This window comes from Carassius gibelio, chromosome A5 (genome assembly GCF_023724105.1).
Source record: "Carassius gibelio isolate Cgi1373 ecotype wild population from Czech Republic chromosome A5, carGib1.2-hapl.c, whole genome shotgun sequence".
NCBI lineage: Eukaryota > Metazoa > Chordata > Actinopteri > Cypriniformes > Cyprinidae > Carassius > Carassius gibelio.
Genome location: NC_068375.1, coordinates 9,175,284 through 9,200,915, shown reverse-complemented (window position 1 = coordinate 9,200,915; position 25,632 = coordinate 9,175,284). Strand labels below are relative to the sequence as shown.

The window sequence follows — 25,632 nt, the reverse complement described above, 5'->3', positions numbered from 1 at the left end:
TCAGACACCAACAGGTCAAACTGATCAAACACTCTCAGACACCAACAGGTCAAACTGATCAAACACTCTCAGACACCAACAGGTCAAACTGATCAAACACTCTCAGACACCAACAGGTCAAACTGATCAAACACTCTCAAACACCTACAGGTCAAACTGATCAAACACTCTCAGACACCAACAGGTCAAACTGATCAAACACTCTCAGACACCAACAGGTCAAACTGATCAAACACTCTCAGACACCAACAGGTCAAACTGATCAAACACTCTCAAACACCTACAGCTCAAACTGATCAAACACCTACAGGTCAAACTGATCAAACACTCTCAGACACCAACAGGTCAAACTGATCAAACACTCTCAGACACCTACAGCTCAAACTGATAAAACACTCTCAAACACCTACAGGTCAAACTGATCAAACACTCTCAAACACCTACAGCTCAAACTGATCAAACACCTACAGGTCAAACTGATCAAACACCTACAGCTCAAACTGATAAAACACTCTCAAACACCTACAGGTCAAACTGATCGAACACTCTCAGACACCTAAAGCTCAAACTGATCAAACACCTACAGGTCAAACTGATCAAACACCTACAGCTCAAACACCTACAGGTCAAACTGATCAAACACCTACAGGTCAAACTGATCAAACACCTACAGGTCAAACTGATCAAACACTCTCAGACACCAACAGGTCAAACTGATCAAACACTCTCAACACCTAAAGCTCAAACTGATCAAACACCTACAGGTCAAACTGATAAAACACCTACAGGTCAAACTGATCAAACACTCTCAGACACCTACAGGTCAAAGTGATCAAAAATCCTACAGGTCAAACTGATCAAACACTCTCAGACACCAACAGGTCAAACTGATCAAACACTCTCAAACACCTACAGGTCAAACTGATCAAACACTCTCAGACACCTACAGGTCAAAGTGATCAAACACCTACAGGTCAAACTGATCAAACACTCTCAGACACCTACAGGTCAAAGTGATCAAAAATCCTACAGGTCAAACTGATCAAACACTCTCAGACACCAACAGGTCAAACTGATCAAACACCTACAGGTCAAACTGATCAAACACTCTCAGACACCTACAGGTCAAACTGATCAAACACCTACAGGTCAAACTGATCAAACACTCTCAGACACCTACAGGTCAAAGTGATCAAAAATCCTACAGGTCAAACTGATCAAACACTCTCAGACACCAACAGGTCAAACTGATGAAACACTCTCAAACACCTACAGCTCAAACTGATCAAACACCTACAGGTCAAACTGATCAAACACTCTCAGACACCTACAGCTCAAACTGATCAAACACCTACAGGTCAAACTGATCAAACACCTACAGGTCAAACTGATCAAACACCTACAGGTCAAACTGATCAAACACCTACAGGTCAAACTGATCAAACACTCTCAAACACCTACAGCTCAAACTGATCAAACACCTACAGGTCAAACTGATCAAACACCTACAGGTCAAACTGATCAAACACCTACAGGTCAAACTGATCAAACACTCTCAGACACCTACAGGTCAAACTGATCAAACACTTTCAGACACCTACAGGTCAAAGTGATCAAAAATCCTACAGGTCAAACTGATCAAACACACTCAGACACCAACAGGTCAAACTGATCAAACACTCTCAAACACCTACAGGTCAAACTGATCAAACACTCTCAAACACCTACAGCTCAAACTGATCAAACACCTACAGGTCAAACTGATCAAACACCTACAGGTCAAACTGATCAAACACTCTCAAACACCTACAGCTCAAACTGATCAAACACCTACAGGTCAAACTGATCAAACACCTACAGGTCAAACTGATCAAACACCTACAGGTCAAACTGATCAAACACTCTCAGACACCTACAGGTCAAAGTGATCAAACACCTACAGGTCAAACTGATCGAACACTCTCAAACACCAACAGGTCAAACTGATCAAACACTCTCAAACACCTACAGGTCAAACTGATAAAACGCTCTCAAACACCTACAGGTCAAACTGATCGAACACTCTCAAACACCTACAGGTCAAACTGATCAAACACCTACAGGTCAAACTGATCAAACACCTACAGGTCAGACTGATCAAACACTCTCAGACACCTACAGGTCAAACTGATCAAACACTCTCAGACACCTACAAGTCAAACTGATCAAACACCTACAGGTCAAACTGATCAAACAACTACAGGTCAAACTGATCAAACAACTACAGGTCAAACTGATCAAACAACTACAGGTCAAACTGATCAAACACTCTCAGACACCCACAGGTCAAACTGTTCGAACACCTACAGGTCAAACTGATCAAACACCTACAGGTCAAACACTCTCAGACAACTACAGGTCAAACTGATCAAACACCTACAGGTCAAACTGATCAAACACTCTCAAAGACCTAAAGGTGAAACAGATCAAACACTCTCAAACACCTACAGGTCAAACTGATCAAACACTCTCAGACACCTACAGGTCAAACTGATCAAACACTCTCAGACACCTACAGGTCAAACTGATCACACACTCTCAAACACCTACAGGTCAAACTGATCAAACACTCTCAGACACCTACAGGTCAAACTGATAAAACACTCTCAGACACCTACAGGTCAAACTGATCAAACACCAACAGGTCAAACTGATCAAACACTCTCAGACACCTACAGGTCAAACTGATAAAACACTCTCAGACACCTACAGGTCAAACTGATCAAACACCTACAGGTCAAACTGATCAAACACTGTCAGACACCTACAGGTCAAACTGATCAAACACTCTCAGACACCTACAGGTCAAACTGATTGAACACTCTCAGACACCTACAGGTCAAACTGATCAAACACCTACAGGTCAAACTGATCAAACGCTCTCAAACACCAACAGGTCAAACTGATCGAACACTCTCAAACACCTACAGGTCAAACTGATCAAACACCTACAGGTCAAACTGATCAAACACTCTCAAACACCAACAGGTCAAACTGATCAAACACTCTCAACACCTACAGGTCAAACTGAGAAAACAACTACAGGTCAAACTGATCAAACACTCTCAAACACCAACAGGTCAAACTGATCAAACACCTACAGGTCAAACTGATCGAACACTCTCAACACCTACAGGTCAAACTGAGAAAACAACTACAGGTCAAACTGATCAAACACTCTCAAACACCAACAGGTCAAACTGATCAAACACCTACAGGTCAAACTGATCGAACACTCTCAAACACCTACAGGTCAAACTGATCAAACACCTACAGGTCAAACTGATCGAACACTCTCAAACACCTACAGGTCAAACTGATCAAACACCTACAGGTCAAACTGATCAAACACTCTCAGACACCAACAGGTCAAACTGATCAAACACTCTCAACACCTACAGGTCAAACTGAGAAAACAACTACAGGTCAAACTGATCAAACACTCTCAAACACCAACAGGTCAAACTGATCAAACACACTCAGACACCTACAGGTCAAACTGATCAAACACACTCAGACACCTACAGGTCAAACTGATCAAACACACTCAAACACCAACAGGTCAAACTGATCAAACACACTCAAACACCAACAGGTCAAACTGATCAAACACACTCAGACACCTACAGGTCAAACTGATCAAACACACTCAGACACCTACAGGTCAAACTGATCAAACACACTCAAACACCAACAGGTCAAACTGATCAAACACACTCAGACACCTACAGGTCAAACTGATCAAACACACTCAGACACCTACAGGTCAAACTGATCAAACACACTCAGACACCTACAGGTCAAACTGATCAAACACACTCAAACACCAACAGGTCAAACTGATCAAACACACTCAAACACCAACAGGTCAAACTGATCAAACACACTCAGACACCTACAGGTCAAACTGATCAAACACACTCAGACACCTACAGGTCAAACTGATCAAACACACTCAGACACCTACAGGTCAAACTGATCAAACACACTCAGACACCTACAGGTCAAACTGATCGAACACTCTCAAACACCTACAGGTCAAACTGATCAAACACCTACAGGTCAAACTGATCAAACACTCTCAAACACCAACAGGTCAAACTGATCAAACACTCTCAAACACCTACAGGTCAAACTGATCGAACACTCTCAAACACCTACAGGTCAAACTGATCAAACACACTCAGACACCTACAGGTCAAACTGATCAAACACACTCAGACACCTACAGGTCAAACTGATCGAACACTCTCAAACACCTACAGGTCAAACTGATCAAACACCTACAGGTCAAACTGATCAAACACCTACAGGTCAAACTGATCAAACACTCTCAAACACCAACAGGTCAAACTGATCAAACACTCTCAGACACCTACAGGTCAAACTGATCAAACACACTCAGACACCTACAGGTCAAACTGATCAAACACACTCAGACACCTACAGGTCAAACTGATCAAACACTCTCAAACACCAACAGGTCAAACTGATCAAACACTCTCAAACACCTACAGGTCAAACTGATCGAACACTCTCAAACACCTACAGGTCAAACTGATCAAACACCTACAGGTCAAACTGATCAAACACTCTCAGACACCAACAGGTCAAACTGATCAAACACTCTCAACACCTACAGGTCAAACTGAGAAAACAACTACAGGTCAAACTGATCAAACACTCTCAAACACCAACAGGTCAAACTGATCAAACACACTCAGACACCTACAGGTCAAACTGATCAAACACACTCAAACACCTACAGGTCAAACTGATCAAACACTCTCAAACACCAACAGGTCAAACTGATCAAACACACTCAAACACCAACAGGTCAAACTGATCAAACACACTCAAACACCAACAGGTCAAACTGATCAAACACACTCAGACACCTACAGGTCAAACTGATCAAACACACTCAGACACCTACAGGTCAAACTGATCAAACACACTCAAACACCAACAGGTCAAACTGATCAAACACTCTCAGACACCAACAGGTCAAACTGATCAAACACTCTCAAACACCTACAGCTCAAACTGATCAAACACCTACAGGTCAAACTGATCAAACACTCTCAGACACCAACAGGTCAAACTGATCAAACACTCTCAGACACCTACAGCTCAAACTGATAAAACACTCTCAAACACCTACAGGTCAAACTGATCAAACACTCTCAAACACCTACAGCTCAAACTGATCAAACACCTACAGGTCAAACTGATCAAACACCTACAGCTCAAACTGATAAAACACTCTCAAACACCTACAGGTCAAACTGATCGAACACTCTCAGACACCTAAAGCTCAAACTGATAAAACACTCTCAAACACCTACAGGTCAAACTGATCAAACACTCTCAAACACCTACAGGTCAAACTGATCAAACACCTACAGGTCAAACTGATCAAACACCTACAGGTCAAACTGATCAAACACTCTCAGACACCAACAGGTCAAACTGATCAAACACTCTCAACACCTAAAGCTCAAACTGATCAAACACCTACAGGTCAAACTGATAAAACACCTACAGGTCAAACTGATCAAACACTCTCAGACACCTACAGGTCAAAGTGATCAAAAATCCTACAGGTCAAACTGATCAAACACTCTCAGACACCAACAGGTCAAACTGATCAAACACTCTCAAACACCTACAGGTCAAACTGATCAAACACTCTCAGACACCTACAGGTCAAAGTGATCAAACACCTACAGGTCAAACTGATCACTCTCAGACACCTACAGGTCAAAGTGATCAAAAATCCTACAGGTCAAACTGATCAAACACTCTCAGACACCAACAGGTCAAACTGATCAAACACTCTCAAACACCTACAGGTCAAACTGATCAAACACTCTCAGACACCTACAGGTCAAACTGATCAAACACCTACAGGTCAAACTGATCAAACACTCTCAGACACCTACAGGTCAAAGTGATCAAAAATCCTACAGGTCAAACTGATCAAACACACTCAGACACCAACAGGTCAAACTGATCAAACACTCTCAAACACCTACAGGTCAAACTGATCAAACACTCTCAAACACCTACAGCTCAAACTGATCAAACACCTACAGGTCAAACTGATCAAACACCTACAGGTCAAACTGATCAAACACTCTCAAACACCTACAGCTCAAACTGATCAAACACCTACAGGTCAAACTGATCAAACACCTACAGGTCAAACTGATCAAACACCTACAGGTCAAACTGATCAAACACTCTCAGACACCTACAGGTCAAAGTGATCAAACACCTACAGGTCAAACTGATCGAACACTCTCAAACACCAACAGGTCAAACTGATCAAACACTCTCAAACACCTACAGGTCAAACTGATAAAACGCTCTCAAACACCTACAGGTCAAACTGATCGAACACTCTCAAACACCTACAGGTCAAACTGATCAAACACCTACAGGTCAAACTGATCAAACACCTACAGGTCAGACTGATCAAACACTCTCAGACACCTACAGGTCAAACTGATCAAACACTCTCAGACACCTACAAGTCAAACTGATCAAACACCTACAGGTCAAACTGATCAAACAACTACAGGTCAAACTGATCAAACAACTACAGGTCAAACTGATCAAACACTCTCAGACACCTACAGGTCAAACTGATCAAACACTCTCAGACACCCACAGGTCAAACTGTTCGAACACCTACAGGTCAAACTGATCAAACACCTACAGGTCAAACACTCTCAGACAACTACAGGTCAAACTGATCAAACACCTACAGGTCAAACTGATCAAACACTCTCAAAGACCTAAAGGTGAAACAGATCAAACACTCTCAAACACCTACAGGTCAAACTGATCAAACACTCTCAGACACCTACAGGTCAAACTGATCAAACACCAACAGGTCAAACTGATCAAACACTCTCAGACACCTACAGGTCAAACTGATAAAACACTCTCAGACACCTACAGGTCAAACTGATCAAACACCTACAGGTCAAACTGATCAAACACTGTCAGACACCTACAGGTCAAACTGATCAAACACTCTCAGACACCTACAGGTCAAACTGATTGAACACTCTCAGACACCTACAGGTCAAACTGATCAAACACCTACAGGTCAAACTGATCAAACGCTCTCAAACAACAACAGGTCAAACTGATCGAACACTCTCAAACACCTACAGGTCAAACTGATCAAACACCTACAGGTCAAACTGATCAAACACTCTCAAACACCAACAGGTCAAACTGATCAAACACTCTCAACACCTACAGGTCAAACTGAGAAAACAACTACAGGTCAAACTGATCAAACACTCTCAAACACCAACAGGTCAAACTGATCAAACACCTACAGGTCAAACTGATCGAACACTCTCAACACCTACAGGTCAAACTGAGAAAACAACTACAGGTCAAACTGATCAAACACTCTCAAACACCAACAGGTCAAACTGATCAAACACCTACAGGTCAAACTGATCGAACACTCTCAAACACCTACAGGTCAAACTGATCAAACACCTACAGGTCAAACTGATCGAACACTCTCAAACACCTACAGGTCAAACTGATCAAACACCTACAGGTCAAACTGATCAAACACTCTCAGACACCAACAGGTCAAACTGATCAAACACTCTCAACACCTACAGGTCAAACTGAGAAAACAACTACAGGTCAAACTGATCAAACACTCTCAAACACCAACAGGTCAAACTGATCAAACACACTCAGACACCTACAGGTCAAACTGATCAAACACACTCAAACACCTACAGGTCAAACTGATCAAACACTCTCAAACACCAACAGGTCAAACTGATCAAACACACTCAAACACCAACAGGTCAAACTGATCAAACACACTCAAACACCAACAGGTCAAACTGATCAAACACACTCAGACACCTACAGGTCAAACTGATCAAACACACTCAGACACCTACAGGTCAAACTGATCAAACACACTCAAACACCAACAGGTCAAACTGATCAAACACTCTCAGACACCAACAGGTCAAACTGATCAAACACTCTCAAACACCTACAGCTCAAACTGATCAAACACCTACAGGTCAAACTGATCAAACACTCTCAGACACCAACAGGTCAAACTGATCAAACACTCTCAGACACCTACAGCTCAAACTGATAAAACACTCTCAAACACCTACAGGTCAAACTGATCAAACACTCTCAAACACCTACAGCTCAAACTGATCAAACACCTACAGGTCAAACTGATCAAACACCTACAGCTCAAACTGATAAAACACTCTCAAACACCTACAGGTCAAACTGATCGAACACTCTCAGACACCTAAAGCTCAAACTGATAAAACACTCTCAAACACCTACAGGTCAAACTGATCAAACACTCTCAAACACCTACAGGTCAAACTGATCAAACACCTACAGGTCAAACTGATCAAACACCTACAGGTCAAACTGATCAAACACTCTCAGACACCAACAGGTCAAACTGATCAAACACTCTCAACACCTAAAGCTCAAACTGATCAAACACCTACAGGTCAAACTGATAAAACACCTACAGGTCAAACTGATCAAACACTCTCAGACACCTACAGGTCAAAGTGATCAAAAATCCTACAGGTCAAACTGATCAAACACTCTCAGACACCAACAGGTCAAACTGATCAAACACTCTCAAACACCTACAGGTCAAACTGATCAAACACTCTCAGACACCTACAGGTCAAAGTGATCAAACACCTACAGGTCAAACTGATCAAACACTCTCAGACACCTACAGGTCAAAGTGATCAAAAATCCTACAGGTCAAACTGATCAAACACTCTCAGACACCAACAGGTCAAACTGATCAAACACTCTCAAACACCTACAGGTCAAACTGATCAAACACTCTCAGACACCTACAGGTCAAACTGATCAAACACCTACAGGTCAAACTGATCAAACACTCTCAGACACCTACAGGTCAAAGTGATCAAAAATCCTACAGGTCAAACTGATCAAACACACTCAGACACCAACAGGTCAAACTGATCAAACACTCTCAAACACCTACAGGTCAAACTGATCAAACACTCTCAAACACCTACAGCTCAAACTGATCAAACACCTACAGGTCAAACTGATCAAACACCTACAGGTCAAACTGATCAAACACTCTCAAACACCTACAGCTCAAACTGATCAAACACCTACAGGTCAAACTGATCAAACACCTACAGGTCAAACTGATCAAACACCTACAGGTCAAACTGATCAAACACTCTCAGACACCTACAGGTCAAAGTGATCAAACACCTACAGGTCAAACTGATCGAACACTCTCAAACACCAACAGGTCAAACTGATCAAACACTCTCAAACACCTACAGGTCAAACTGATAAAACGCTCTCAAACACCTACAGGTCAAACTGATCGAACACTCTCAAACACCTACAGGTCAAACTGATCAAACACCTACAGGTCAAACTGATCAAACACCTACAGGTCAGACTGATCAAACACTCTCAGACACCTACAGGTCAAACTGATCAAACACTCTCAGACACCTACAAGTCAAACTGATCAAACACCTACAGGTCAAACTGATCAAACAACTACAGGTCAAACTGATCAAACAACTACAGGTCAAACTGATCAAACACTCTCAGACACCTACAGGTCAAACTGATCAAACACTCTCAGACACCCACAGGTCAAACTGTTCGAACACCTACAGGTCAAACTGATCAAACACCTACAGGTCAAACACTCTCAGACAACTACAGGTCAAACTGATCAAACACCTACAGGTCAAACTGATCAAACACTCTCAAAGACCTAAAGGTGAAACAGATCAAACACTCTCAAACACCTACAGGTCAAACTGATCAAACACTCTCAGACACCTACAGGTCAAACTGATCAAACACCAACAGGTCAAACTGATCAAACACTCTCAGACACCTACAGGTCAAACTGATAAAACACTCTCAGACACCTACAGGTCAAACTGATCAAACACCTACAGGTCAAACTGATCAAACACTGTCAGACACCTACAGGTCAAACTGATCAAACACTCTCAGACACCTACAGGTCAAACTGATCAAACACTCTCAGACACCTACAGGTCAAACTGATCAAACACCTACAGGTCAAACTGATCAAACACTGTCAGACACCTACAGGTCAAACTGATCAAACACTCTCAGACACCTACAGGTCAAACTGATTGAACACTCTCAGACACCTACAGGTCAAACTGATCAAACACCTACAGGTCAAACTGATCAAACGCTCTCAAACAACAACAGGTCAAACTGATCGAACACTCTCAAACACCTACAGGTCAAACTGATCAAACACCTACAGGTCAAACTGATCAAACACTCTCAAACACCAACAGGTCAAACTGATCAAACACTCTCAACACCTACAGGTCAAACTGAGAAAACAACTACAGGTCAAACTGATCAAACACTCTCAAACACCAACAGGTCAAACTGATCAAACACCTACAGGTCAAACTGATCGAACACTCTCAACACCTACAGGTCAAACTGAGAAAACAACTACAGGTCAAACTGATCAAACACTCTCAAACACCAACAGGTCAAACTGATCAAACACCTACAGGTCAAACTGATCGAACACTCTCAAACACCTACAGGTCAAACTGATCAAACACCTACAGGTCAAACTGATCGAACACTCTCAAACACCTACAGGTCAAACTGATCAAACACCTACAGGTCAAACTGATCAAACACTCTCAGACACCAACAGGTCAAACTGATCAAACACTCTCAACACCTACAGGTCAAACTGAGAAAACAACTACAGGTCAAACTGATCAAACACTCTCAAACACCAACAGGTCAAACTGATCAAACACACTCAGACACCTACAGGTCAAACTGATCAAACACACTCAAACACCTACAGGTCAAACTGATCAAACACTCTCAAACACCAACAGGTCAAACTGATCAAACACACTCAAACACCAACAGGTCAAACTGATCAAACACACTCAAACACCAACAGGTCAAACTGATCAAACACACTCAGACACCTACAGGTCAAACTGATCAAACACACTCAGACACCTACAGGTCAAACTGATCAAACACACTCAAACACCAACAGGTCAAACTGATCAAACACTCTCAGACACCAACAGGTCAAACTGATCAAACACTCTCAAACACCTACAGCTCAAACTGATCAAACACCTACAGGTCAAACTGATCAAACACTCTCAGACACCAACAGGTCAAACTGATCAAACACTCTCAGACACCTACAGCTCAAACTGATAAAACACTCTCAAACACCTACAGGTCAAACTGATCAAACACTCTCAAACACCTACAGCTCAAACTGATCAAACACCTACAGGTCAAACTGATCAAACACCTACAGCTCAAACTGATAAAACACTCTCAAACACCTACAGGTCAAACTGATCAAACACTCTCAGACACCAACAGGTCAAACTGATCAAACACTCTCAAACACCTACAGCTCAAACTGATCAAACACCTACAGGTCAAACTGATCAAACACTCTCAGACACCAACAGGTCAAACTGATCAAACACTCTCAGACACCTACAGCTCAAACTGATAAAACACTCTCAAACACCTACAGGTCAAACTGATCAAACACTCTCAAACACCTACAGCTCAAACTGATCAAACACCTACAGGTCAAACTGATCAAACACCTACAGCTCAAACTGATAAAACACTCTCAAACACCTACAGGTCAAACTGATCGAACACTCTCAGACACCTAAAGCTCAAACTGATAAAACACTCTCAAACACCTACAGGTCAAACTGATCAAACACTCTCAAACACCTACAGGTCAAACTGATCAAACACCTACAGGTCAAACTGATCAAACACCTACAGGTCAAACTGATCAAACACTCTCAGACACCAACAGGTCAAACTGATCAAACACTCTCAACACCTAAAGCTCAAACTGATCAAACACCTACAGGTCAAACTGATAAAACACCTACAGGTCAAACTGATCAAACACTCTCAGACACCTACAGGTCAAAGTGATCAAAAATCCTACAGGTCAAACTGATCAAACACTCTCAGACACCAACAGGTCAAACTGATCAAACACTCTCAAACACCTACAGGTCAAACTGATCAAACACTCTCAGACACCTACAGGTCAAAGTGATCAAACACCTACAGGTCAAACTGATCAAACACTCTCAGACACCTACAGGTCAAAGTGATCAAAAATCCTACAGGTCAAACTGATCAAACACTCTCAGACACCAACAGGTCAAACTGATCAAACACTCTCAAACACCTACAGGTCAAACTGATCAAACACTCTCAGACACCTACAGGTCAAACTGATCAAACACCTACAGGTCAAACTGATCAAACACTCTCAGACACCTACAGGTCAAAGTGATCAAAAATCCTACAGGTCAAACTGATCAAACACACTCAGACACCAACAGGTCAAACTGATCAAACACTCTCAAACACCTACAGGTCAAACTGATCAAACACTCTCAAACACCTACAGCTCAAACTGATCAAACACCTACAGGTCAAACTGATCAAACACCTACAGGTCAAACTGATCAAACACCTACAGGTCAAACTGATCAAACACTCTCAGACACCTACAGGTCAAAGTGATCAAACACCTACAGGTCAAACTGATCGAACACTCTCAAACACCAACAGGTCAAACTGATCAAACACTCTCAAACACCTACAGGTCAAACTGATAAAACGCTCTCAAACACCTACAGGTCAAACTGATCGAACACTCTCAAACACCTACAGGTCAAACTGATCAAACACCTACAGGTCAAACTGATCAAACACCTACAGGTCAGACTGATCAAACACTCTCAGACACCTACAGGTCAAACTGATCAAACACTCTCAGACACCTACAAGTCAAACTGATCAAACACCTACAGGTCAAACTGATCAAACAACTACAGGTCAAACTGATCAAACAACTACAGGTCAAACTGATCAAACACTCTCAGACACCTACAGGTCAAACTGATCAAACACTCTCAGACACCCACAGGTCAAACTGTTCGAACACCTACAGGTCAAACTGATCAAACACCTACAGGTCAAACACTCTCAGACAACTACAGGTCAAACTGATCAAACACCTACAGGTCAAACTGATCAAACACTCTCAAAGACCTAAAGGTGAAACAGATCAAACACTCTCAAACACCTACAGGTCAAACTGATCAAACACTCTCAGACACCTACAGGTCAAACTGATCAAACACCAACAGGTCAAACTGATCAAACACTCTCAGACACCTACAGGTCAAACTGATAAAACACTCTCAGACACCTACAGGTCAAACTGATCAAACACCTACAGGTCAAACTGATCAAACACTGTCAGACACCTACAGGTCAAACTGATCAAACACTCTCAGACACCTACAGGTCAAACTGATTGAACACTCTCAGACACCTACAGGTCAAACTGATCAAACACCTACAGGTCAAACTGATCAAACGCTCTCAAACACCAACAGGTCAAACTGATCGAACACTCTCAAACACCTACAGGTCAAACTGATCAAACACCTACAGGTCAAACTGATCAAACACTCTCAAACACCAACAGGTCAAACTGATCAAACACTCTCAACACCTACTGGTCAAACTGAGAAAACAACTACAGGTCAAACTGATCAAACACTCTCAAACACCAACAGGTCAAACTGATCAAACACCTACAGGTCAAACTGATCGAACACTCTCAACACCTACAGGTCAAACTGAGAAAACAACTACAGGTCAAACTGATCAAACACTCTCAAACACCAACAGGTCAAACTGATCAAACACCTACAGGTCAAACTGATCGAACACTCTCAAACACCTACAGGTCAAACTGATCAAACACCTACAGGTCAAACTGATCGAACACTCTCAAACACCTACAGGTCAAACTGATCAAACACCTACAGGTCAAACTGATCAAACACTCTCAGACACCAACAGGTCAAACTGATCAAACACTCTCAACACCTACAGGTCAAACTGAGAAAACAACTACAGGTCAAACTGATCAAACACTCTCAAACACCAACAGGTCAAACTGATCAAACACACTCAGACACCTACAGGTCAAACTGATCAAACACACTCAGACACCTACAGGTCAAACTGATCAAACACACTCAAACACCAACAGGTCAAACTCATCAAACACACTCAAACACCAACAGGTCAAACTGATCAAACACACTCAGACACCTACAGGTCAAACTGATCAAACACACTCAGACACCTACAGGTCAAACTGTTCAAACACACTCAAACACCAACAGGTCAAACTGATCAAACACACTCAGACACCTACAGGTCAAACTGATCAAACACACTCAGACACCTACAGGTCAAACTGATCAAACACACTCAGACACCTACAGGTCAAACTGATCAAACACACTCAAACACCAACAGGTCAAACTGATCAAACACACTCAAACACCAACAGGTCAAACTGATCAAACACACTCAGACACCTACAGGTCAAACTGATCAAACACACTCAGACACCTACAGGTCAAACTGATCAAACACACTCAGACACCTACAGGTCAAACTGATCAAACACACTCAGACACCTACAGGTCAAACTGATCGAACACTCTCAAACACCTACAGGTCAAACTGATCAAACACCTACAGGTCAAACTGATCAAACACTCTCAAACACCAACAGGTCAAACTGATCAAACACTCTCAAACACCTACAGGTCAAACTGATCGAACACTCTCAAACACCTACAGGTCAAACTGATCAAACACACTCAGACACCTACAGGTCAAACTGATCAAACACACTCAGACACCTACAGGTCAAACTGATCGAACACTCTCAAACACCTACAGGTCAAACTGATCAAACACCTACAGGTCAAACTGATCAAACACCTACAGGTCAAACTGATCAAACACTCTCATACACCAACAGGTCAAACTGATCAAACACTCTCAAACACCTACAGGTCAAACTGATCAAACACACTCAGACACCTACAGGTCAAACTGATCAAACACACTCAGACACCTACAGGTCAAACTGATCAAACACACTCAGACACCTACAGGTCAAACTGATCAAACACTCTCAAACACCAACAGGTCAAACTGATCAAACACTCTCAAACACCTACAGGTCAAACTGATCGAACACTCTCAAACACCTACAGGTCAAACTGATCAAACACCTACAGGTCAAACTGATCAAACACTCTCAGACACCAACAGGTCAAACTGATCAAACACTCTCAACACCTACAGGTCAAACTGAGAAAACAACTACAGGTCAAACTGATCAAACACTCTCAAACACCAACAGGTCAAACTGATCAAACACACTCAGACACCTACAGGTCAAACTGATCAAACACACTCAAACACCTACAGGTCAAACTGATCAAACACTCTCAAACACCAACAGGTCAAACTGATCAAACACACTCAAACACCAACAGGTCAAACTGATCAAACACACTCAAACACCAACAGGTCAAACTGATCAAACACACTCAGACACCTACAGGTCAAACTGATCAAACACACTCAGACACCTACAGGTCAAACTGATCAAACACACTCAAACACCAACAGGTCAAACTGATCAAACACACTCAGACACCTACAGGTCAAACTGATCAAACACACTCAGACACCTACAGGTCAAACTGATCAAACACACTCAGACACCTACAGGTCAAACTGATCAAACACACTCAAACACCAACAGGTCAAACTGATCAAACACACTCGAACACCAACAGGTCAAACTGATCAAACACCTACAGGTCAAACTGATCAAACACTCTCAGACACCAACAGGTCAAACTGATCAAACACTCTCAACACCTACAGGTCAAACTGATCAAACACTCTCAAACACCTACAGGTCAAACTGATCAAACACTCTCAAACACCTACAGGTCAAACTGATCAAACACACTCAGACACCTACAGGTCAAACTGATCAAACACACTCAGACACCTACAGGTCAAACTGATCAAACACACTCAGACACCTACAGGTCAAACTGATCAAACACACTCAGACACCTACAGGTCAAACTGATCAAACACACTCAGACACCTACAGGTCAAACTGATCAAACACACTCAAACACCAACAGGTCAAACTGATCAAACACACTCAAACACCAACAGGTCAAACTGATCAAACACACTCAGACACCTACAGGTCAAACTGATCAAACACACTCAGACACCTACAGGTCAAACTGATCAAACACACTCAGACACCTACAGGTCAAACTGATCAAACACACTCAGACACCTACAGGTCAAACTGATCAAACACACTCAGACACCTACAGGTCAAACTGATCAAACACTCTCAAACACCTACAGGTCAAACTGATCAAACACTCTCAGACACCTAAAGGTCAAACTGATCAAACACTCTCAAACACCTACAGGTCAAACTGATCAAACACCTACAGGTCAAACTGATCTAACACTCTCAAACACCAACAGGTCAAACACTCTCAAACACCAACAGGTCAAACTGATCAAACACCTAAAGGTCAAACTGATCAAACACACTCAAACACCTACAGGTCAAACTGATCAAACACCTACAGGTCAAACTGATCAAACACCTACAGGTCAAACTGATCAAACACCTACAGGTCAAACTGATCAAACACTCTCAAACACCTACAGGTTAAACTGATAAAACACCTACAGGTCAAACTGATAAAATTTTAGATTTAAAATGACTTTGTTCCTTGTTCCCTGATCTGTTTTTCTGAGCTGGACATGTAAGTAGCTCACGGTCCTTGCATCATTTCAGGAAGACGGCTTGTTCTATTACACCTAATTACAACTTTATTTTTTTAGTCGTTTTGTGACTCTATAGTACAAGTACTGTTCATATGTCTTCCTTACGAACTTATGAAATAATTATTAAATCTTATTATTAAATCATTAAAATGTCTATTTTAACAAATTGTAGCACTTTTTATCTTGCTGAAGTATGAAGTATAGCAAGCTCAGGAAGTCAGACTGTCTTCTTGGAAGGCTTGCATCGTGAGAACGTCTGGAAAGTTGAACTTGTGGAAACACTATCGTGGATGTTTTCTTTACCTTGTTGTGCTGGATGAGATGGATGCAGTGAAGATGATGGATCTCTGCTGGGTTTAGTTTGTAGGCCTGGATTAACTTCAGCGAGTCCTGGAGGGAGGTGGGCAGGTCCTGCTTGAGGATGTGCCTCACAAGCATCTGAGCAAAGCAAACCACAGTAAAATATCAGACACTTGCAGGAACAGAGAGTAACACAAAGATCTGTGATCTAAACCTTCATGGAACGATCAACTGTTAAATATAACACACATAATAAGACATTTAAAGCAGAAGCCAAACTCACCATGATATCACGGGTGTTAGAAAGGGCTAAACTGCGGATGCCATAGCATCTGAGAAGCTTCTTTATTTCCATCAGTCTGTAGCCTTCTCTCAGCAGCTCCTGTCTGTAGAAGTGAAGCACTCATGAATCATGTTAGGAAGAGTCTAACTGCAGACTGAATAAAGTTCCCAGGTCTTATCCAGGTATGATTTCAGTCAGAACAAACGTCCAGCTGAGCTTTAGTGAAAATTGTGTTAAAACAATCCTCTATTCCTGCATAATCAAACCGATGTAATAATCCATCATTCAAAGTGTTGTTTAGAAAGGTCAGCTTCTGTAGACCGTGTAGACCGTGTTAGTGTGACTCTGAAGCCTCACTGAGGATCATTAAACAGTGATGAAGAGGACAGAGACTCACTTGGGATGCTGCTTCTCCAGGTGCTGCTGAACAAGCTTCTCGATGGTCTCGCTCCAGGGCACCACCGCCTTATACATGATCTCAATCACAGCATCCATCACCTTCTGAAACACCGCAGAACACCAGCTTTAGCCAACAGAGCCTACGGTGCTCAAACACAGGAGTTTACTGTAAAGTCACCGCAGTCTCTCAAACTGCTGTCAGCGAGAGGAAAAACAGTGTTGTTGCAACGAAACATACACAAGTCCACATAGACACAAAGGACAAAGTTAAAATGTGGAATTTAAAGGTAGTAAAGTAATGATTTTAAACATTAAATAGGTCTGGACTGCAAATTATAACTTTTAACCTTTAAGTTCTCTGACATGAATGGTTTTGAGTCAGTGGTAAACCATTCGTTCTTGGCTAAAGAACAGAAATCACTTTTTTTTTTTTCAGGGCAAGATTTTCAAGGACATTCTACATTTTCCAGGTTTTCCAAGATGCGTGGGATATAGATCAGTGGTGGGAACCCTGCCTATGAACAAACAAGATATTTTTGAGTTCTGAAACCTGCATGACGTTTTGGTAAAACTTTAGTTTAGAGACTTATTTTCACTATTAACCAGTTGCTTATTAGCATGCCTTTTTATAACATATTAGCTGTTTATTAGTACTTATAAAGCATTTCTTCCACATGACCATATTCTGCATCCCTAATCATACCCTTTACCTAAACTTAAGATCTACCTTACTAATTATTAATAAGCAGTGAATGAGAATGTAGTTAATGGTTTAATAGTTAAAGTGTGGCCAAGGTTTCTGTAGTGCACTGATCTGTGACATGTCCAAAGATCAAGGGAGATTTGATTTCTTAGTTCATGATTTTTTTTAGAAGTCCTGATAGCTCTCCATCCCACGAGAAGCGTGTTTCAGTCAGGATCAGAAAGGACAGGTGAAGGGTTCATTATAGATGGGTCATCTCTGGTCTTTGACACAGTGAGTACAGAGGCATCACTATTTATGAATGAATAAAGCTTCTATATGAATGCACTGTTAGTGTGTTTGAGCTGAAACACTGATCTCACATTGGTGTCGGTCATGCAGCGCAGCACAGCCACAGCTTTAGCCTCCCATTCAGTGAAGAGAGACGTGATCTGAGAACTGCAGCAGTCTAGCAGCTCCTGGAAAGCAAACGCATCAAAACATGAACTGATAACACAATAAATCAGACTTATAACAAATCGTTTAAAAGAAGGCCTGGTCCCAAGAGACAGACTCTCACTCACACAGCTGATGTAGTGCATAATGTGTGCATTCAGACTCCTAGCACAATGCTAAGGGTTTGGCCTTTCTTTAATTAATGTTAGCACACGAGTTTATCAGACTTATATATTAACCTGAAAAAGACAAAAAATGGTTTTGAACTAATACCAAACTAATAACCTTATTAATGGCAACCGTGACATCAAAAAGTGTAACTAATATATTCATAATTACTAAAAATACATTTACTCGAACTGGGAAAACGGAGTTAAATTCTTGGGTTAATTTTGACAGTTTAATGTGGGAAATAAGCACGTGTTACGCTCCTAATCATACTGTGATGTGTGTGTCCCAGTGTCCTAACAAATAATGAGACCAATCAGATTACTCTATTAATACTGTAGTAATCTACTGTAAGGGTAGGTCAGTGGTTCTTAATTCCAGTCCTCACGTCCCTGCTCTGAACATTTACTATGTTTCTCTGATCACTTCAGATGTTTGTTCTATTCAACATCACAGGATATTCTCCCATGATTCCAGTTCGAAGTGAACATACATGTTCCATTCAAAGGGCACTGAGGTGTGTGAGACGTGAATTTAAAATCTATTTATTTACAGAGGTATATGATGTCACACTGGTCCGTGTGTGCATTGCTCTTATCTATACGATCAAAACTGAAAGTGCAATTTAAGTTCTTTTCGGGGTTATCAGGAGAAAATGCCTCATAATGTGTATTCACGTTAATCGACTCTGGAGGGTTAAACCAGGTACTGGTAGCTTTGGCACTGTGTGCAGGTGAGAGTCCTGCTGGAAAATGAAATCTGCATCTCCGTAAAGTTGGTCAGCAGCAGGAAGCATGAAGTGATCCAAAACTTCCTGGTATACGGCTGCGTTGACCTTTGATCTCAGAAAACACAGTGACCCAACACCAGCAGATGACATGGCACCCAAAACCATCACTGACTGTGGAAACTTTACACTGGACTCAAGCAACGTGGATTGTGTGCCTCTCCTCTCTTCCTCCAGACTCTGGGACCCTGATATCCAGAGGAAATGCTAAATTAACATCAGAGAACATAACTGTGGACCACTCAGCAGCAGTCCAGTCCTTTTGAAGCGAGACACTTCTGACGCTGTCTGTTGTTCAAGAGTGTCTTGACACAAGGAATGAAACCCATGTCTTGCATACGTCTGTGTGTAGTGGTTCTTGAAGCACTGGCTCCAGCTGCAGTCCACTCTTTGTGAATCTCCCCCACATTTTTGAATGGGTTTTGTTTCACAATCCTCTCCAGGGTGCAGTTATCTCTATTGCTTGTACACTTTTTTTCTACCACATCTTTTCATTTCCTTCCCCTCTTTATTAATGTGCTTGGACACAGAGCTCTGTGAACAGCCAGCCTCTTTTGCAGTGACCTTTTGTGTCTTGCCCTCCTTGTACAAGGTGTCAATGGTTGTCTTTTGGACAACTGTTAAGTCAGCAGTCTTCCCCATGATTGTGTAGCCTACAGAACTAGACTGAGAGACCATTTAAAGGGGGGGTGAAATGCTCGTTTTCACTCAATATACTGTTAATCTTGAGTACCTATAGAGTATTACTGCATCCTTCATAACTCCAAAAAGTCTTTAGTTTTATTATATTCATAAGAGAAAGATAGTCTGTACCGATTTTTCCCAGAAAAACACGACCGGCTGGAGGCGTGACGTGTGGGCGGAGCTAAAGAATCACGAGCGCGAATAGGCTTTTGCGTTGAGAGCGTTTGGAAGCTCTGACATTACCGTGAGGGAAAACCCATCATCCAAAACAAACCATGGCTAACAGTCAGATTCAGCATATATTTATGATCCAGAATCAGATCCAGGCTGAAATTGAACGAGAGCAGCAGCAGCAACGACTCGCTCCGAGCGGGGCTCGAACCCGGGTCTCGGCACGGGAGGGGACGCACTAACAAGGAGGCAGAGATATTTTAAGCAGTTTTACTCACCGCCTGTGGTTCCAACACACGATCGTGACCCTTTTTCGTTGGGATTGCAACCAAAAACACACTTCTTTTGTGACATTTCGTGACGCTCTCGCTCTGATCAGTGAAGTGTGTTGTGCTCTCAGTGCTCTGCTATACGGGAGCGCGCTCTTCCGGCAGAAGTGCCTCAGGACCCATATAAGGAAATTCCGCTCCATCTAACGTCACACAGAGCCATACTCGAAAAAAACTTTCCGAAACTTGTGACAAACCGGAAGGAGTATTTTGGGAACAAAAATACTCCTTCAAACGTACAACTTAATTTTTTAAACTTTGTCCATGTTTAGCATGGGAATCCAACTCTTTAACAGTGTAAAAAACTCAGTATGCATGAAATAGCATTTCACCCCCCCCTTTATAGGCTTTGCAGGTGTTTTGAGTTAATTAGCTGATTAGAGGGTGACACCAGGTGTCTTCAATATTGAAACTTTTCACAATATTCTAATTTCCTCAGATACTGAATTTGGGATTTTCCTTAGTTGTCAGTTATAATCATCAAAATTAAATAAACATTTGAAATATATCAGTCTGTGTGTAATGAATGAATATAATATACAAGTTTCACTTTTTGCATAGAATTAGTGAAATACATTTTGTAAATACATTTTTGTAAATAAATAAATACGTTTTGATGATATTCTAATTATATGACCAGCACCTATAATATATATATGTAAAATAAAGAGATTAATTTAAACTAGATAAAAAAGTTCGTCAAGACAAACTTTAAGTTGGCTTGAGAAAGCCTGACCAGAAAGTCTGAAAAAGTTTGAAAAGTTTGAAAAGTTTAAGAAGTTTAAAAAGTTTTAAGTTTGACGGTTTTTAGTTTGAGATAGATAGATAGATAGAAACAGTCAGAAGATAGATAGATAGATAGAAACAGTCAGAAGATAGATAGATAGATAGATAGATAGATAGATAGATACAGTCAGAAGATAGATAGATAGATAGATAGAAACAGTCAGAAGATAGATAGATAGATAGATACAGTCAGAAGATAGATAGATAGATAGAAACAGTCAGAAGATAGATAGATAGATAGATAGATAGAAACAGATAGATAGATAGATAGAAACAGTCAGAAGATAGATAGATAGATAGATAGATAGATAGAAACAGATAGATAGATAGATAGATAGAAACAGTCAGAAGATAGATAGATAGATAGATAGATAGAAACAGATAGATAGATAGATAGATAGAAACAGTCAGAAGATAGATAGATAGATAGATAGATAGATAGATAGAAACAGTCAGAAGATAGATAGATAGATAGATAGAAACAGTCAGAAGATAGATAGATAGATAGATAGAAACAGTCAGAAGATAGATAGATAGATAGAAACAGATAGATAGATAGATAGATAGATACAGTCAGAAGATAGATAGATAGATAGATAGATAGATTGAAACAGTCAGAAGATAGATAGATAGAAAGAAACAGTCAGAAGATAGATAGATAGATAGATAGATAGAAACAGTCAGAAGATAGATAGATAGATAGAAACAGATAGATAGATAGATAGATAGATAGATAGAAACAGTCAGAAGATAGATAGATAGAAAGAAACAGTCAGAAGATAGATAGATAGATAGAAACAGATAGATAGATAGATAGATAGATAGATACAGTCAGAAGATAGATAGATAGATAGATAGATAGATAGATTGAAACAGTCAGAAGATAGATAGATAGAAAGAAACAGTCAGAAGATAGATAGATAGATAGATAGATAGATAGATAGATTGAAACAGTCAGAAGATAGATAGATAGAAAGAAACAGTCAGAAGATAGATAGATAGATAGATAGATAGAAACAGTCAGAAGATAGATAGATAGATAGAAACAGATAGATAGATAGATAGATAGATAGATAGATAGATAGATAGAAACAGTCAGAAGATAGATAGATAGATAGAAACAGATAGATAGATAGATAGATAGATACAGTCAGAAGATAGATAGATAGATAGATAGATTGAAACAGTCAGAAGATAGATAGATAGAAAGAAACAGTCAGAAGATAGATAGATAGATAGATAGATAGAAACAGTCAGAAGATAGATAGATAGATAGAAACAGATAGATAGATAGATAGATAGATAGATAGATAGATAGATAGAAACAGTCAGAAGATAGATAGATAGAAAGAAACAGTCAGAAGATAGATAGATAGATAGATAGATAGATAGATAGATAGAATCACTTCTTGATTCTGTTTTTTAATTGTTCTCTAATAAAGAGATTATTTTAGGGTGTAAACACTGTAATCAGTGCACTCAGTAATCTGCTATGTTTGCATGCACTGAAAATATTTTTTTCAAATAAAGGCATCAGTCTTGGTGATTAGGGCTGGGTATTGTTCAAAATCTTTCGATCCGGTGCAAATTTCGATACCTCAGTTTCGATACCGGTTCCTAACAATACTTTTTTCGATACCATTTATTTTAAAAATCCATTTCAACATCAGCACAAATACATTAAACACAAAACTTTTATTTTTCACCTTAATTAAAACAAATTCTGGTAACACTTCACACTCAGGATAACATTATTAATACAACTGGTTGTGCTTTCTGGATAGGGGTGCGCCATTCAGGGGCGGACTGGGACCAAAAAGACTTTCTGGCCCACAGCAGCCCACCACATCATAATGCAAACACCCCTGTTTTGATGTCATTAATTTAATATTTAAGTAAACAGTTTGGGGATTTTAACCAATAGGGCAACTGATCCTCCGTGAAAAAAAAAAAGAAGAAAAAAGAAAGAACAGCAGCTGTTCATTTAGCGACTCCTAGTGAGCGATACATGCTCATCAAGACACTAACATTCTTCTAGAACTCACACTTTGCATTCAGTTAGCAGATCCATATCAATCATGCATGAAATTGAAGTTTATAAACTCAAACGATAGCTTCATGTGCTTTACAGATGAACTTGAAGTCTTTATTCATTCGAGATGTTCAATAATAGATAATCTTTGGCTCGGTAATACAAGTTCATGATCCGATTAGTGAACCGATGATTCTTTTGAGTCAATCTTTTAAAATAATCATTTATTTTGTTTAACGAAACCAGTGTTTCACAAACTGGATAGATCTGAGGTGCAGGGCTCGTAAAATCGCTATCCTGACGTCCCGGGGCTATTGTGTTTTCCAGTCCGATGTGCTATTGTGAATAGTGATGTAAAATTCATAACTTGATTTGCGTTGTTCACTCACTTGCAGGGGTGAAACGGATCGTAGCCGATCGTTTGCATTTGTTTCTAAATATTGCTGATTCAAGCGTTTTAAACAATTTGTGCGCGTTCGGAGCTTGCGCTCACTCATTCAAAGCACGCGCTGCGAGCAGCATTTCAGACAATGCGCGTACAGAGAATGAATTCATCTTTCACGTATCGTAACTTCTGAATGAACACATACACACACAATTATATCAAAATAATTGTCTCTGCAAATATTCTCGTAAACACAGTCGGTTATGTTTTAAGTGAACGTATACGGTGGCCTACTGCTTAGAGAAATTCGCTGTACCGGATAAATCTGTCTGTCTGTTTTTTAGACGACGTGAAAGGGGGCGTGTTTCAAGATACGCATGGAGTAGACCAAACTAAACAGGGAGGGAGGGCAAAACACTCATCCAAACAAATGCTTCATTACCACCGGCTTTGGTTGCTCTTATCGCATATGTTGCACTTTGCTGACTCGGCATCCACTTTTATAAATGTAGCCGGAAACGTTTTGAGAAAAAAACAACTACAGTTGTGTTGTGTGACTGTGAGTATCTTCAGAAATCCTCCCCGTCACGTCACCTGGTGGTGGACAGCCAATCACGGCGAATTTGGGTCCTTAATACATGCATGTATGCTACAAGCTCACACAGACACAGCCGCTTAGCAAAAAAAAAAAAAAAAAAATGGCCGCTTGGCTTTTGGAACCGAAATTTGGCACCGAAAGATAAATTATTTTTCGATACTCATAGTATCGAAGTTTTTCGTTCGATACCATAAAGGCATCGAAGTTCGGTACCCAGCCCTATTGGTGATTATATCGTTCAATCACTGCTTATTATTTAATAGTGTCCCCCATAATCATCAGAGCCCCTCGGTGACCACCACAGAGAGAAACCCTCTGACCTTGATGTAGTGTAAGAGGGTCTGGTCCAGGTCCAGTCCGTTCTCCAGAGCATAGGGTTGAACACTGCTCTTAATCACAGCGGCGATCAGCTCCGGGGCCTGCACCTTGTCCAGCATCAGGAAGGCCATGCTGCGCGTGCTTCCCTGCACAGAGAGAGACAGAGAGACAGTGCTCATGCATGCACACAGAAGATCCTCCTGTGTTAGAGGAGTTCAGTCGGCTCTCTTTGATTATGCAGAGCCATTTCTGTCCAGTATAAATCAAGTCAAATTAAAAACACTCCATACACTGATCAAAACATGGCTACCAAGACTGGTCCCAGGGCCACAGTTTTCCTGTACAATGAACC

At 40.9% G+C, this 25,632-nt stretch overlaps 1 protein-coding gene and 1 long non-coding RNA gene across 6 annotated transcripts in view; one reads left to right on the top strand and one right to left on the bottom strand.

Annotated features, from left to right (window-relative positions):
- Window positions 1–25,632, bottom strand: part of kntc1 (kinetochore associated 1) — a 98,357-nt gene that overhangs the window by 48,112 nt on the left and 24,613 nt on the right. For both annotated transcript variants that reach the window (XM_052591583.1, XM_052591584.1), the window contains exons 22-26: window positions 25,283–25,426; window positions 18,950–19,045; window positions 17,883–17,986; window positions 17,486–17,588; window positions 17,206–17,340 (exon numbers count right to left, since the gene is read on the bottom strand). In XM_052591583.1, the coding sequence (XP_052447543.1) occupies window positions 17,206–17,340; window positions 17,486–17,588; window positions 17,883–17,986; window positions 18,950–19,045; window positions 25,283–25,426 (582 nt within the window). The remainder of the gene's footprint in view (window positions 1–17,205; window positions 17,341–17,485; window positions 17,589–17,882; window positions 17,987–18,949; window positions 19,046–25,282; window positions 25,427–25,632) is intronic.
- On the top strand, window positions 1,644–15,974 carry LOC127992404 (uncharacterized). 4 transcript variants are annotated; one of them, XR_008165468.1, is made up of 4 exons: window positions 1,644–1,662; window positions 9,032–9,065; window positions 15,459–15,492; window positions 15,925–15,974. It is a non-coding gene; the product is annotated as an uncharacterized LOC127992404 (long non-coding RNA). The 4 variants fall into 4 exon arrangements; XR_008165474.1 differs by lacking the exon at window positions 15,459–15,492 and adding an exon at window positions 10,936–10,969; XR_008165456.1 differs by lacking the exon at window positions 1,644–1,662 and adding an exon at window positions 6,027–6,045.